The sequence below is a fragment of the Pagrus major genome, chromosome 5 (assembly GCF_040436345.1).
Source record: "Pagrus major chromosome 5, Pma_NU_1.0".
NCBI lineage: Eukaryota > Metazoa > Chordata > Actinopteri > Spariformes > Sparidae > Pagrus > Pagrus major.
Window position 1 is genome coordinate 36149026 of NC_133219.1, and position 17169 is coordinate 36166194.

The 17169-nt window shown below is 41.3% G+C and overlaps 1 protein-coding gene across 1 annotated transcript; it reads right to left on the reverse strand.

Moving 5' to 3' along the window:
- Positions 1-11332: 11332 nt before the first annotated feature.
- Positions 11333-17027, reverse strand: zcchc8 (zinc finger, CCHC domain containing 8). The gene is made up of 14 exons (XM_073466942.1): positions 16850-17027; positions 16659-16698; positions 16498-16572; positions 16137-16239; positions 15970-16047; positions 15744-15847; positions 15393-15458; positions 15209-15269; positions 14977-15113; positions 14732-14874; positions 14499-14614; positions 13954-14040; positions 13372-13480; positions 11333-13083 (listed from the first exon to the last, which is right to left on the reverse strand). The coding sequence occupies exons 1-14, from the start codon at positions 17025-17027 to the stop codon at positions 12104-12106; spliced, it is 2277 nt and encodes a 758-aa protein (XP_073323043.1). The 3' UTR covers positions 11333-12103.
- Positions 17028-17169: the final 142 nt, after the last annotated feature.

The following is a 17169-nucleotide window of genomic DNA, read 5'->3' on the forward strand; positions in this document are numbered from 1 at the left end:
TGAGTATTCTTTGGAATATCAAAATTCTTTTAATAACTTTTTGTCAGGAGGGTCCACAGATGCTGCGTGCAAAGTTTGGAGCAAATTGGTGAAATTGCCTGGGAGGAGTTCGAAAAAGTAGGTTTGCGACATTTCGCGAGCTAGTGAAAAAAAACGATAGGCAAAAATGGGCGTGGCCTATATCAGGAGATTCAGCAAGATTCACTGAACGCGTGGATATAAGGTTTTTGAATGTGCGACAAAGTATGTGGGAGTTATTAGGCAAAACGCACTTTTCTTGATTGTAGCGCCACGTAGTGGTGGAAATTCACAACGACAACAGATTATAAAATTTTTCACGAAGCCTAATGACTTTGCCAAATAAAATCGAGTTTTCATTCACATTCAGGCAGTGAAAAATGCGATCATTTTGGACGAAGGAATAAAATAATAATAATAATAATAATAATTAAAGCTGCAAGCAGCGATGAACGGGCCCTCGCAGTCCACGCGGGTCGGGGCGTGCTGCCGTCGCGGCATGCTGCCGTCGTTACATGCTGCCGTCGTGACATGCTGCTGTCGGGGCTTGTACTTGCAACAACTTCCATTGAGGAAATGAAAGTGAAGGCAGTGAAGCTGTCATTTCGTCATTTAGCAATAAAAGCGCCACCTATTGGTCGATTTGCACGAAATTTTGGAGAAATGCTCATCGTGCCATGGAACACAATTGCCAAAAGTTTTGTGTTGATCGGACTGTATTTCATCAAGATACACAAGAATGTCTGTTTGACCACAATGCGCAGGAAATAGTTGTTTTATATTTTGGGCGTTCTGTGGACTAGCACATTTCTTTTAATAACTTTTTGTCAGGAGGGTCCACAGATGCTGCGTGCAAAGTTTGGTGCAAATTGGAAAAATTGCCTGGGAGGAGTTCGAAAAAGTAGGTTTGCAACATTTGGCGAATTTGCAAATGGAAATTCAGTGTGAACGTGGGCGTGGCCTACATCACACTGTTCGGCAGTATTCAGGGAAACACGTAGATATAATGTTTAACAATGTGCACCATATTATGTGGGAGTAATTAGCAAAAAACGTTTTTTCTTGATAATAGCGCCACCTGCTGGTTATTTTTGGTGTGTGAGTTACAGGGGCCAGTCTATACCACCCCTATGAATTTCTTATCCATAAGTGTTATGGTGTGGGCACAGTGCCAAATATAAAAAGAAACTGCCACCAGAGCGCCACCTAGTGTCAGATCGGTAACCCCTTTCTCAGCTATCCTCAGGAGGGCATTGGCAATCAGTGTACCAAGTTTTGTGTTAATCCGACCAACCGATGTCAAGATATAAAATACTTCAATTTAAATAGCGCCACCTAGTGGTCATGGGCCAAGATTTTGCACAGAGCCTTAGGGGCTCATGGGGAAGTAGGATCCTGAGTTTCACGTCATTTGGACGCACCAATGTGGAGATATGCAACACTTCCTGTTGTGACCCGATTCCACAGGAAGTTGTTATTTAATAACTTGAGTATTCTTTGGAATATCAAAATTCTTTTAATAACTTTTTGTCAGGAGGGTCCACAGATGCTGTGTGCAAAGTTTCGTGCAAATCGATGAAATTGCCTGGGAGGAGTTCGAAAAAGTAGGTTTTCGACATTTTGCGAGCTAGCGAAAAAAAACGGTAGGCGGAAATGGGCGTGGCCTATATCAGGAGATTCAGCAAGATTCACTGAACGCGTGGATATAAGGTTTTTGAATGTGGGCCAAAGTATGTGGGAGTTATTAGCCAAAACACACTTTCCTTGATTATAGCGCCACCTAGTGGTGAAAATTCACAACGACAACAGATTATAAAATTTTTCACCAGGTGTGACATATATTCCAAGTTTGATGAGTTTTGGGGTATGTTCAGGCAGTGAAAAATGCGATCATTTTGGCAGAAGAAAAAAAATAATAATAATCATTACAATTACAATAGGGTCCTCGCAGTTTCACTGCTCGGGCCCTAATTAAAGCTGCAAGCAGCGATGAACGGGCCCTCGCAGTCCACGCGGGTCGGGGCGTGCTGCCGTCGGGGCGTGCTCCTTACCCGGACCCAATGCCCCGTTATTGTGCGCGCATGTCTTAACTGATAGCCGTCGTTACATGCTGCTGTTGTTACATGCTGCTGTTGTTACATGCTGCTGTTCGGGCTTGTTCATGCAACAACTTCCATAGAGGAATCAAAACTGATGGCAGTCCAGTTGTCATTTCGTCATTTAGCAATAAAAGCGCCACCTATTGGTCGATTTGCACGAAATTTTGTAGAAATGCTCATCGTGTCATGGAACACAATTGCCAAAAGTTTTGTGTTCATCGGACTGTATTTCATCAAGATACACAAGAATGTCTGTTTGACTACAATGCGCAGGAAATTGTTGTTTTATATTTTGGGCGTTGTGTGGACTAGCACATTTCTTTTAATAACTTTTTGTCAGGAGGGTCTACAGATGCTGCGTGCAAAGTTTGGTACAAATCGGAGAAATTGCCTGGGAGGAGTTCGAAAAAGTAGGTTTGCGACATTTGGCGAATTTGCGAATGGAAATTCAGTGCGAACGTGGGCGTGGCCTACATCACACGGTTCGGCTGTATTCAGGGAACATATAGATATAATGTTTAACAATGTGCACCATATTATGTGGGAGTAATTAGCAAAAAACATTTTTTCTTGATAATAGCGCCACCTGCTGGTGATTTTTGGTGTGTGAGTTACAGGGGCCAGTCTATACCACCCCTATGAATTTCATATCCATAAGTGTTATGGTGTGGGCACAGTGCCAATTCTAAAATGAAACTGCCACCAGAGCGCCACCTAGTGTCCGATCGGTAACACCTTCGTCAGTTGTCCTCAGGAGGCCATTGGCAATCAGTGTACCAAGTTTTGTGTTAATCCGACCAACCAATGTCGAGATATAAAATACTTCAATTTAAATAGCGCCACCTAGCAGTCATGGGCCAAGATTTTGCACAGAGCCTTAGGGGCTCATGGGGAAGTAGTATCCTGAGTGTGACGTCATTTGGACAAACCAATGTGGAGATATGCAGGACTTCCTGTTGTGACCCGAATCCACAGGAAGTTGTTATTTAATAACTTGAGTATTCTTTGGAATATCAAAATTCTTTTAATAACTTTTTGTCAGGAGCGTCCACAGATGCTGTGTGCAAAGTTTGGTGAAAATTGGTGAAATTGCCTGGGAGGAGTTCGAAAAAGTAGGTTTGCGACATTTCGCGCTCTAGCGAAAAAAAACGGTAGGCGAAAATGGGCGTGGCTTATATCAGGAGATTCAGCAAGATTCACTGAACGCGTGGATATAAGGTTTTTGAATGTGCGACAAAGTATGTGGGAGTTATTAGCCAAAACACACTTTCCTTGATTATAGCGCCACCTAGTGCTGAAAATTCACAATGACAACAGATTATAAAATTTTTCGCCAGGTATGACATATATTCCAAGTTTGATGACTTTTGGGGTATGTTCAGGCAGTGAAAAATGCGATCATTTTGGCAGAAAAATAATAATAATTAAAGCTGCAAGCAGCGATGAACGGGCCCTCGCAGTCCACGCGGGTCGGGGCGTGCTGCTGTCGGGGCGTGCTCCTTTCCCGAACCCATTGCCCCGTTATTGTGCGCGCATGTCTTAACTGGTGAAAGTTCACAATGACAACAGATTATAAAATTTTTCGCCAGGTCTGATCTATATTCCAAGACAGGGGGAATATTAATTGTGTGTCTCTGTTGGCCCAGTTGATCTCAGTTGCTACGGTGATGGTTGTCGGAACTCCCTAGCAATGGCCTGTGACCACAGCTGCTGTCTGTGACAGAGCTGATCTGAGAGTGATTTCTGGCTCAGAAGTAGGACTTCAAACTACTGCTATATCTTCAAAACCAAACATGATATCGGCAAAATTTCTTCACCGTCAAGCCAGAAAGGCCTTAAAGAACACAGCCATAATTTTTTGTGGTCCTAGCTTCTAAAATGTGGTAATAGGAGCGAGTTCAAAACAGGTGCAGTTTGGAAAATCCTGGAAAATCCTCCTCCCGATTAACATTGGAGTAAATGGAACAGTTGAGAGCTACTCTTGTTGGTTAGGGGCAGATAAATCAAAAACCGTAAATCCTACTGATAAAGAAGACACATTGGGAGAAAGAAGACAAGTGTGGCTACAACTCTGTGAAAAAATCACATTTCTACTGTGTAATTTGTGGCTGGGATCGTCAGAGAAAGAGAATTTCTGAGAGTTTTTTTTGAGTCTCCCACACTCTGGCAGTTGGTTCTGCACGAACATTCCGCAATACACAATCATTGAAAAAACTAAAATTTTCAAAATTCTTTAAAATTCACTCAGCATCATTAAAGGGTCACAGTTCAAAAACGAAACATTGTGGGAAAAAAGTTCAAATACGACTTAAATAGACAAGACCCGTGCCTACATTTTAAAGTTTGAATGGTGTTTCTAGGTGAACGTAGGCCAGAGCTAGGAGATGTTTGAAAAACGTCGAAGAAATGCTCATCGTGCCATGGAACATTTTTGGTGTGTGAGTTACAGGGGCCAGTCTATACCACGCCTATGAATTTCATGTCCATAAGTGTTATGGTGTGGGCACAGTGCCAATTATAAAATGAAACTGCCACCAGAGCGCCACCTAGTGTCAGATCGGTAACCCCTTTGTCAGCTTTCCTCAGGAGGGCAGTGGCAATCAGTGTACCAAGTTTCGTGTTAATCCGACCAACCAATGTCGAGATATAAAATACTTCAATTTAAATAGCGCCACCTAGTGGTCATGGGCCAAGATTTTGCACAGAGCCTTAGGGGCTCATGGGGAAGTAGTATCCTGAGTTTCACGTCATTCGGACACACCAATGTGGAGATATGCAACACTTCCTGTTGTGACCCGAATCCACAGGAAGTTGGTATTTAATAACTTGAGTATTGTTTGGAATATCAAAATTCTTTTAATAACTTTTTGTCAGGAGTGTCCACAGATGCTGTGTGCAAAGTTTCATGCACATTGGTGAAATTGCCCGGGAGGAGTTCGAAAAAGTAGGTTTGCGACATTTCGCGAGCTAGCGAAAAAAAACGGTAGGCGGATATGGGCGTGGCCTATATCAGGAGATTCACCATAATTCACTGAACGCGTGGATGTAAGGTTTTTGAATGTGCGACAAAGTATGTGGGAGTTATTAGCCAAAACGCGCGTTCCTTGATTATAGCGCCACCTAGTGGTGAAAGTTCACATTGACAACAGATTATTAAATTTTTCGCCAGGTCTGATCTATATTCCAAGTTTGATGCGTTTTGGGGTATGTTCAGGCAGTGAAAAATGCAATCATTTTGGCAGAAGAAAAAAAATAACAAAAAAAAATAATAATAATAATAATAATCATTACAATTACAATAGGGACCTCGCAGGTTTCCTGCTCGGGCCCTAATTAAAGCTGCAAGCAGCGATGAACGGGCCCTCGCAGTCCACGCGGGTCGGGGCGTGCTGCTGTCGTGACATGCTGCCGTCGGGGCATGCTGCTGTCGGGGCATGCTGCTGTCGAGGCTTGTTCATGCAACAACTTCCATAGAGGAATCAAAACTGAAGGCAGTGAAGCTGTCATTTCGTCATTTAGCAATAAAAGCGCCACCTATTGGTCGATTTGCACGAAATTTTGTAGAAATGCTCATCATGCCATGAAACACAATTGCCAAAAGTTTTGTGTTCATCGGACTGTATTTCATCAAGATACACAAGAATGTCTGTTTGACCACAATGCGCAGGAAATTGTTGTTTTATATTTTGGCCGTTCTGTGGACTAGCACATTTCTTTTAATAACTTTTTGTCAGGAGGGTCCAGAGATGCTGCGTGCAAAGTTTGGTGCAAATTGGAAAAATTGCCTGGGAGGAGTTCAAAAAAGTAGGTTTGCGACATTTGGCAAATTTGCAAATGGAAATTCAGTGCGAACGTGGGCGTGGCCTACATCACACTGTTCGGCTGTATTCAGGGAACACGTAGATATAATGTTTAACAATGTGCACCATATTATGTGAGAGTAATTAGCAAAAAACGTTTTGTCTTGATAATAGCGCCACCTGCTGGTCATTTTTGGTGTGTGAGTAACAGGGTCCAGTCTATACCACCCCAATCAGTTTCATATCCATAAGTGTTATGGTGTGGGCACAGTGCCAAATCTAAAAAGAAACTGCCACCAGAGCGCCACCTAGTGTCAGATCGGTAACACCTTCGTCAGCTGTCCTCAGGAGGGCATTGGCAATGAGTGTACCAAGTTTTGTGTTAATCTGACCAACCGATGTTGAGATATAAAATACTTCAATTTAAATAGCGCCACCTAGTGGTCATGGGCAAAGATTTTGCACAGAGCCTTAGGGGCTCATGGGGAAGTAGTGTCCTGAGTTTCACGTCATTTGGACACACCAATGTGGAGATATGCAACACTTCCTGTTGTGACCCGAATCCACAGGAAGTTGTTATTTAATAACTTGAGTATTCTTTGGCGTATCAAAATTCTTTTAATAACTTTTTGTCAGAAGGGTCCACAGATGCTGTGGGCAAAGTTTGGTGCAAATCGGTGAAATTGCCTGGGAGGAGTTCGAAAAAGTAGGTTTTCGACATTTCGCGAGCTAGCGAAAAAAAACGGTAGGCGGAAATGGGCGTGGCCTATATCAGGAGATTCAGCACAATTCACTGAACGCGTGAATATAAGGTTTTTGAATGTGCGACAAAGTATGTGGGAGTTATTAGCCAAAACACACTTTCCTTGATTATAGCGCCGCCTAGTGGTGAAAGTTCACAACGACAACAGATTATAAAATTTTTCGCCAGGTGTGACATATATTCCAAGTTTGATAAGTTTTGGGGTATGTTCAGGCAGTGAAAAATGCGATCATTTTGGCAGGAAAAAAAAAAAAAAAAAAATAATCACTACAATTACAATAGGGACCTCGCAGGTTCCCTGCTCGGGCCCTAATAATCATTAAAGCTGCAAGCAGCGATGAACGGGCCCTCGCAGTCCACGCGGGTCGGGGCGTGCTGCTGTCGGGGCGTGCTCCTTTCCCGAACCCATTGCCCCGTTATTGTGCGCGCATGTCTTAACTGGTGAAAGTTCACAATGACAACAGATTATAAAATTTTTCGCCAGGTCTGATCTATATTCCAAGACAGGGGGAATATTAATTGTGTGTCTCTGTTGGCCCAGTTGATCTCAGTTGCTACGGTGATGGTTGTCGGAACTCCCTAGCAATGGCCTGTGACCACAGCTGCTGTCTGTGACAGAGCTGATCTGAGAGTGATTTCTGGCTCAGAAGTAGGACTTCAAACTACTGCTATATCTTCAAAACCAAACATGATATCGGCAAAATTTCTTCACCGTCAAGCCAGAAAGGCCTTAAAGAACACAGCCATAATTTTTTGTGGTCCTAGCTTCTAAAATGTGGTAATAGGAGCGAGTTCAAAACAGGTGCAGTTTGGAAAATCCTGGAAAATCCTCCTCCCGATTAACATTGGAGTAAATGGAACAGTTGAGAGCTACTCTTGTTGGTTAGGGGCAGATAAATCAAAAACCGTAAATCCTACTGATAAAGAAGACACATTGGGAGAAAGAAGACAAGTGTGGCTACAACTCTGTGAAAAAATCACATTTCTACTGTGTAATTTGTGGCTGGGATCGTCAGAGAAAGAGAATTTCTGAGAGTTTTTTTTGAGTCTCCCACACTCTGGCAGTTGGTTCTGCACGAACATTCCGCAATACACAATCATTGAAAAAACTAAAATTTTCAAAATTCTTTAAAATTCACTCAGCATCATTAAAGGGTCACAGTTCAAAAACGAAACATTGTGGGAAAAAAGTTCAAATACGACTTAAATAGACAAGACTCGTGCCTACATTTTAAAGTTTGAATGGTGTTTCTAGGTGAACGTAGGCCAGAGCAGGAGATGTTTGAAAAACGTCGCAGAAATGCTCATCGTGCCATGGAACATTTTTGGTGTGTGAGTTACAGGGGCCAGTCTATACCACGCCTATGAATTTCATGTCCATAAGTGTTATGGTGTGGGCACAGTGCCAAATATAAAAAGAAACTGCCACCAGAGCGCCATCTAGTGTCAGATCGGTAACCCCTTTGTCAGCTATCCTCAGGAGGGCATTGGCAATGAGTGTACCAAGTTTTGTGTTAATTCGACCCACCAATGTGGAGATATAAAATACTTCAATTTAAAGAGCGCCACCTAGTGGTCATCCACCAAAATTTTGCACAGAGCCTTATGGGCTCATGGGGAAGTAGTATCCTGAGTTTCATGTCATTTGGACACACCAATGTGGAGATATGCAACACTTCCTGTTTGGAACGAAATCTGCAGGAAGTTGTTATGTAATAACTTGAGTATTACTTGAAATTCCAAAATTCTTTTAATAACTTTTTGTCAGAAGGGTCCACAGATGTTGTGTGCAAAGTTTCATGCAAATCGGTGAAATTTCCTGGGAGGAGTTCGAAAAAGTAGGTTTTCGACATTTTGCGAATTTGCGGAAAAAAAACCTGGGGCGGAAATGGGCGTGGCCTATATCAGAAGACTCAGCAGAATTCACTGAATGCGTGGATGTAAGGTTTTTGAATGTGCGACAAAGTATATGGGAGTTATTAGCCAAAACGCACTGTCCTTGATTATAGCGCCACCTAGTGGTGAAAATTCACAACGACAACAGATTATAAAATTTTTCGCCAGGTCTGATCTATATTCCAAGTTTGGTGAGTTTTGGGGTATGTTGCGGCCGCCAAATATGCGATCCTTTGTGAGGAAGAAGGAGAATAATAATAATCCTTACGGTTTCAATAGGTCCTCGCACGGAATTCCGTGCTCGGGCCCTAATAATAAGAATCGATACGATTACAATAGGGACCTCGCAGGTTTCCTGCTCGGGCCCTAATTAAAGCTGCAAGCAGCGATGAACGGGCCCTCGCAGTCCACGCGCGTCGGGGTCTGCAGCTGTCGGGGCATGCTGCTTACTCGGTCCCATTGTCCCATTATTGTGCTCGCATGTTTTAACTGACCGTGTTTGGGTGGGCTGCTCCTGCACGTAGTATATAATGTATGCTGAAGTTGGAAGAACTCCCTGCAATCTACATGAAGAACAAATAATGAGACAACTACACTGCGTGACACTGCAGACCCTTAAAGAGAGGTTTGTATCCATGAGGAAGGCAGCACTGCCGTCTGTTGGAGAAAGCTTGAATTAGCAATCAAAAGTGAAGGCAGTCAAGATGTTCTTTAGTCATTTAGCAATAAAAGCGCAACCTATTGGGCGATTTGCACGGAATTTTGCAGAAACCATCATCGGGCCATGGAACACAATCAGCAAAAGTTTTGTGGTAATGGGAGTATATTTGGTAAAGATATGCAAGACTGTCTGTTTGACCACAATGTGCAGGAAATTGTTGTTTTATATTTTGGGGGTTCTTTAGACTATCACAATTCTTTTAATAACTTTTTGTCAGGAGGGTCCACAGATGCTGCGTGCAAAGTTTGGTGCAAATTGGAGAAATTGCCTGGGAGGAGTTCGAAAAAGTAGGTTTGCGACATTTCGCGAATTTGCGAATGGACATTCAGTGCGAACGTGGGCGTGGCACACATCACACAATTCAGCTGAATTCAGGGAAGAGGTAGATATAAGGTTTAACAATGTGTGACAAATTATGTGGGAGTTATTAGCCAAGAACTGATTTATGTTGATAATAGCGCCACCTGCTGGTCATTTTTGGTGTGTGAGTTACAGGGGCCAGTCTATACCACCCCTATGAATTTCATGTCCATAAGTGTTATGGTGTGGGCACAGTGCCAAATATAAAATGAAACTACCACCAGAGCGCCACCTAGTGTGAGATCGGTAACACCTTCGTCAGTTGTCCTCAGGAGGCCATTGGCAATCAGTGTACCAAGTTTTGTGTTAATCCGACCAACCAATGTGGAGATATAAAATACTTCAATTTAAAGAGCGCCACCTAGTGGTCATGGGCCAAGATTTTGCACAGAGCCTTAGGGGCTCATGGGGAAGTAGTATCCTGAGTTTCATGTCATTTGGACACACCAATGTGGAGCTGTGCAACACTTCCTGTTTTGACCCAAATCTACAGGAAGTTGTTATTTAATAACTTGAGTATTGTTTGGAATAGCAAAATTCTTTTAATAACTTTTTGTCAGGAGGGTCCACAGATGCTGTGTGCAAAGTTTGGTGCAAATTGGTGAAATTGCCTGGGAGGAGTTCGAAAAAGTAGGTTTACGACATTTTGCGAGCTAGCAAAAAAAAAACGGTAGGCGGAAATGGGCGTGGCCTATACCAGGTGATTCAGCACAATTCACTGAACGCGTGGATGTAAGGTTTTTGAATGTGCGACAAAGTATGTGGGAGTTATTAGCCAAAACACACTTTCCTTGATTATAGCGCCACCTAGTGGTGAAAATTCACAAAGACACCAGATTATAAAATTTTTCGCCAGGTGTGACATATATTCCAAGTTTGGTGAGTTTTGGGGTATGTTCAGGCAGTGAAAAATGCGATCATTTGCGACAAAGAAAAAGTAAAAATAATAATAAGAATCACGAGAAAAACAATAGGGTCCTCGCAGGTTCCCTGCTCGGGCCCTAATAATAATAATAATAATAATCATTCGAAAAACAATAGGGACCTCGCAGGTTCCCTGCTCGGGCCCTAATCACATTTCTGAAATTTGAATTTAAAGACAGAATATCATCCATAATTCTATTCAAAGCCTTTGGTTGAAAGGTGACAGCTTTATTGCAAAACCTGAGAATAATTTCACATGACTTTACAAGGGTTGTGTAATTGTCTTTCACATAAACTCAGCATACATGAGCCTGTGTATGTCTGTACATTTGCATAAGTATGAACTCTATGTGGGTGTGTAAGTATTCTGTATGCATGTATGTGCAAGTCATCTACAAGTCAGTGTTTTTCAGTGCACTGACATAACATTAACTTTGTTCACAAATACTATCGACTTTTATTAACTTTGAAACAATGTGGAAGGAGTTTGCTATAAATATTCTCAATTGCAGCGCTAAAATTATTAGAAATAACAATTGTCATGCTCCAAATGTCATTATATTAGAGTACTCTGAAATTGTAAGAGTAGTATTTTTAACCTATTTTCTATGAAAAGAAAACCCACCAGGCAACCATTTTATTTAAACTCTAGCGTGACTGAATTGTACCTAGGTGTGGAGCTAATTACTATAATATAGCACACTGCGTGTTTGTGTTAAATCTGTATTTGAACATTTTATGATTTGGTAAATCAGTTTGAAAGGGGAGAAATAACTTTATTTCAGCTGTAATATGAATCTGTTTGAATGGTACAAAAAAGGAAACATGTAGAACACATACACCAAGCTTTTGAATGTCTTCAGAACAAAATGTGAATTGTTGTAGTGCAGTTTTAATTTTAAACAATTTCATTTGCGATGAGTATCAAAATCAGCAAGTGAGCTGATTATAGCAACAGACGGTCAATGTGTTCATGGAACTCTGCTAAAGATCGCTAACATTCAACTTTATACTGTTAGCTCGTATTTCGCCATCTGTGCTGTCAACATGCAAAATAGTGAAATCCACCCCACATTTAGTCATGACTACCAGACAAAATAACGCACTGAAGCAAAGCATGTTTACTTAAAGAATTTAGAACAATTCAAGAGGGCAAAAATTTTTTTAAAAAAAGCTGTGTAAACCCCAGATTAAAATTAAAACATGTCAGGAAATTACCATTTTACAAATATTACAATAAAATAAATTGCATAATTAACACTACTGCTACAAAAAAACTGAGACAATGGTCAAAATCTACAAACCACTGCTGTTACAGCATCCCTCAATGCCCTTATCATATGTTTACAGATCAAATGTATATACAGCATTGACATTCAACTTCATACAAAACAAAAAAAAGCTAAAAAAACAAAACAAAAAAAAAAAACAAGCTTGATATGATGGTCATGAAAATGAAAATATAAGTTTTTGTTTAAAAAATATCCATGTATCCTCAGTTCTAAATCAGGAGGGTCATTTTTTATTTTTTCTTTGCCAAATTTCGAGGGGAACTTTTAAGCAAGTCTCTGATCTTAAGGTACGTCCCTGTAGCTGCAGCAACTTCAGTGTATTCTGGGGTGTCTTCAAATGGAACAATGCCGGCTGCAAAGTTGCTCCGATGAGGAACGGCTGATATCTTCTCATCATTCTTAGGAGAAGCACAATCTCCAGCCCCCCCCAAATCTGGAACTGGGCTCTGTGGGTTGTCTTCCTGGCATTTGAATACATCAGGGATCTGAGGGTTGTCTTCCTGGCATTTGAATGCATCGGGGCTCTGTGGGATGTCTACCTGGCATTTGATTGGATCAGGGCTCTGCGGGCTGTCGTCTTCGGCTTTAACTGGACCGGGACTCTGAGGGCTGTCATCTTCGGCTTTGACTGGACCAGGACTCTGAGTGCTGTTATCTTGTGCTTTGAATGGTTCAGGGCTCTGAGGACTGTCATCCTCGACTTTGATTGGTCCAGGGCTCTGAGAGCAAATCTCTTGAACCCCTGGTTCCTTTTGATTTTCACTGTTATGAAAACTTTCTGCAGGTTTCGTTGTGTCCATCGCTTCTTCAACCTCTTCTGTTTCTGTGTCTATATGCACAGGTGTGGACACACTTGATGAACTGGGTACAGGTGTTCCCATTGCAGGTGTCTCACAGTCACTATTTGTGGCAGTGTCAGCATTTTCTAAAGCTGCCCAAATCAGCCTCTGCTGCTCTTCCAGTTCCTCCAGTGTCAGCTCATCCTCTGCTCCCTCCACAGTCTCGTCAGCTACCCAGTTACGCCCTCGCAGAGCTGGAGAGCCGTTGGTGGGTGTAAGAGGAGGTGTACCTTTAGGGAGAGGTGGGGGAGTGGGTGTAGCAGGAGGAGTGCCCTGGGGTAAAGGAGGAGGTGAACTGAAGCAAGGCGAGCCAGGGGGAAGCGGAGGTTGGAACTGAAAGTCACCTGGGCCATGATAAGGCGTTCCTGGGTCTGAGGGAGGACATGAATAAAGTCCCTCATAGATTAGAAAGTGACACTTAAACCAAACAAAGAGGCAGTTGATTCAAGTATTACTAGGTATTATTATTGTGCATTTCAGCTATCAAATCATAGGAATAAAGAGTGGATATCAAGTTTAGGAAAATCACAGATTACTGTTGACATTTTTGACTGTTAGCTTGTTGTAAAACACAACTTTGTGTTCCAGTTAGTTGTGACAGACACTGAAAATGTATAATGGTGTGCCTGCTGAAAAGAGTGAATAAGATGAAGAGTTACCCGATTCAATATCCATATCTGAGTTTGTATCAGGACTGGCCCTTGTCCTTTTTCTTTGCTGTGGAGATGAGTCAGATTCATGTCGTCTCTTGTTGCAGGTGGCACCAGGCTGTTGGCCAGGAAGAATGAAATGTGAAATTAAAGTATTTAAAGGGGCTTTATGTAAAAACTCAGTAGTAATTTGCATGTAGTAATCACTTTTTTTTATTGGCTGTATGTGAGCGGTTTAACGTGACATGAAAAATGTCTCTCTTGGTTGCCTTTACAAGCCTGTGGACAATTTGTTTAAGATGTTTAATGCTGCTGGGCTGTGGATTTTTTGTGAAGGACTCGAGTCGGGTTCCAGCACAACACAGAAGTTCGACCAAGCCCCTTTAAGAATTCAATTCAATTCAATCAGAGTGGAAAATCAGTACAGACCTGGTAAATAGTACTACAGGTGTTTGCATAAGTGTTGGCAGTAATAAAATGCAAGACTGTCATATCGTCAAGCTGTTACAGGCAGCAGGTGTGGACTACATGTCTTGAGAGGAAAAACCCAAACACTTGAGGGACTTAATTAGATAATAGATAGATAATTACCATAGGAAAGTTGTTGGACAAGTAGGCTGCATAGTTTTGCTTCATGTGACTGCTCTGCATTGGAACAGAACCATACTGCATGAACTCCTTGAGGTCAGAAATAAGAAAGAAAGGTGAGCTGTGCAACTGTGACCTGCGACCAAGAAGCACTGAAATATTTTACTTGATAGACAGTGTACTGCCACTATGATGCTGATTCCTTTAGATCGACAAAATATTTTATTCACAAATATATCTCAGTGACTCCATGCTACATTATTTGCTTAAATCAATCATCTCAATTTTGTGACAGAAAAAAAACATACTGTAATTATATAATTCAAATTAAAGAATTCAATAGTCTGGCACAAATAAAAAATGCGGATAAAATTACGTAATCACAGAATATTGTTTTGATTTCCAGTTTTTCTCTATGTGATTTTTGAGAAAAGCTGCGAATACAACAAAATATTAGTATAACTGAAATCTAAGTCAGATACCTGGACTCACATAACTAGTGATTTATTCAGGCACGGCATTTGAAAAGATTATATTGTAAGACTTACATCTTTCATTTTGTTTGGAGCAGGTACATTGAAGCCTGGGAAATCTATCAGTTTGGAAACATCATAAGAGATGTTTTGCGAGTTGGTACTGTCCGTTATGTTACCATCATTTGAAACTAGGAAACAGAAAAACACAGATTCAGCTCAACCTCTGTACATTTCAAAAATATTAAGGGGGGGAGAAAATTAAAATCACTGGAATTACACAGGTTTCAATTTCATTGAAAACATACCATTTCCATCATACAGTGCTAAGCCAGAGTTCTCCATCTCTGCCTCTTTGAGCCAGCCTGGAGGGTAGCCAAGCTGCCTCATACGATAAATCAGAGGAGGGAGGGTGTTGCTGTCAATTCCCAGAGCTGACAACAGTTCCTCACTGTTTAAAAGCAAAAAGTGTTAAAAACTCAATGACCATCGTGTACTTGTTACAAAAGATATTGCATGTAATAAAAAAATTATGTTTGTGTCTGTCTCCTGCCTCATGACTCCAGGCTTGTATTTGGCAAAGCGCTCCTCCACTTCGTCAGCATGGTATCGCTGGTTACTCTGCATGGCCTGGTTGTTGCTCTGATTAAACTCCTTTCTTCTCTCATTGATTGCAGCCATGTCTTTAGGCTAGGGGGAGTTATAATTTGTAAATGTGTTGAAACAGGTGAGTATTCTTATTTCTAACTTGGGCTCATACCATCATAATGATTACTTGCTCTTACCTTGGGACAGTCTCTCAGCTGATGACCGCCTGAACCACAGTTGAAACACATCGATTTGGGTCTACAATGAAGAGATCAGTGATGGACACATTATTTAGTTATATGCCACAAGCGAACAAAAGGAAGCCAGTCATAAAAAGAAGACAGAAACTTAATAAAGCTTAATTAATAACCCCAGACATACCTTTTGTCTTTCATTTCTATTTCCTGCCCATCTGTGCCAATGACCTGGTTGAAAACCTGGTGATAGCTTTGCAACAATTCAGGAAATACTATCATGTTGGTGCAAAACAAAATCCACAAAGTCATTTTCTTGTCTCTTCAACACCTTAACAGAAGTTCCACTTAAATGCTGGGTATTTTAAATTAGATTGGCTCATTCAAAATCAGGACATAATTCCTTGAAAAAGACCATTCTTATCCCATGGCTCTCTACATTTTCTCTTCATGTGCAACACACATGTTCAAAAGAAATGACCTAACATCCTAGACTGTTGATTTTGATGATGTGTGAATTTATCCATCTTAAAGATACGCTGGAACATCCCATCCATCTGTCAGCTGGGGGTTTTCATTCACCAGAGGCTGTCCAAGTTTATCAAGACTAAAAGTAGTGAAATACAAGACGCTTCCGACAACCTAAGACAGAAAAAATAAGACGATAGTTGTAAAACTACATCAGACTGTTTGAACCACTTTGTTGTCCAGGTGGCAAGAAATTGTGTAATATGCAAATCACTTTAATAGCAGTAAATACTCACTTTAAAGGCTTCTGTTGTTGTTCTTACACTACTGGATGACGACTTCTGCGGATCTTCATCCATAGCAAAAGCTGAGTTCTTCATAGAAGGTAGAACATGTTTTTTTCTCCAGCAAATGTATAACTATGTTGATATTATGCACAATTAAATGCAATCTGGGTAAATACCTGAGGTTTCACTTGAAAAGAGGACTTTTTCTTTTCACTGCTTGGAGCCTGGTGCTTCAAAATGACACTGCAGATGCAATCTTCAATTTCTTGACGACACTGCCTAAAGGGGAGACATTTATTATTGTTATTATTTTAATCGATTATCATTAGCTACAACACCGTGTTTCAGCAGCAGTTAAATGGTGAGTACTATGTTGCACTTTCATGTAATTTAACCACCAACATTAACATGGTTAAAATATATTTATATATTATCACACGCTCATCCTGACAGGATCAACCGAGGCAGAGGTGACTATACATTGCGAGCGAGCAAGTATATGTACTTAACGTGATTCAGAAGAAAAACACTGCTTACTTTGAAATACTGTTGTTTGCATAAAGGATTTGAAGAAGTGGCCCGTCCATGTTGACGTCTTCAATTGTGATGCCGCTATAAAATTAGAGGAAAATTAGCTTTAGTTACTCGTCAGTATCGTTTTTATTTCAAATGCGTATTACCTAGTGTCAGCTAATTACCTTGGTCGTGTCAAGATGTTCTGTTTTCTTCTCAAACCTTTATGTGATCAATGAGTTAAGGAAATAGACAATAAATAATACCAAAAAAAAATACATTTTCGGGTTGTGTGTTTTCTGTTTGACTGTGCTAGCAGCGGTTAGCTAGTGCTACACCCACTATGCTAGCACACACTGGGCGCCTCCGACAAGGATATTCTCTTCAGTGAGTCTCTGAACGTAGGCATCACACTCCTCCAGTCTGTTCCTAAGCTGGCCCGTGTCCTCCTGGTCTTCCTCGTCATCTGTGAAGCGAATGTGCTTTGATAACGTTGGTGCGGAGTCATCGAGCTGCTGAAAGAGCTCACTATCCCCGAAATCAACTTCAGCCATTTTTTACCCAGCTCAGTGACGCAGGTCGGGAGTTCAGAGGTCAAAGTAGCTACTCTTCGTTTTCATTGGTCCTCTTTATGTCACGTGGTACGTGGACGAACCCTTATTTGGTGTGAGCTGTAGCAGGGGTTTTGTTGACCCA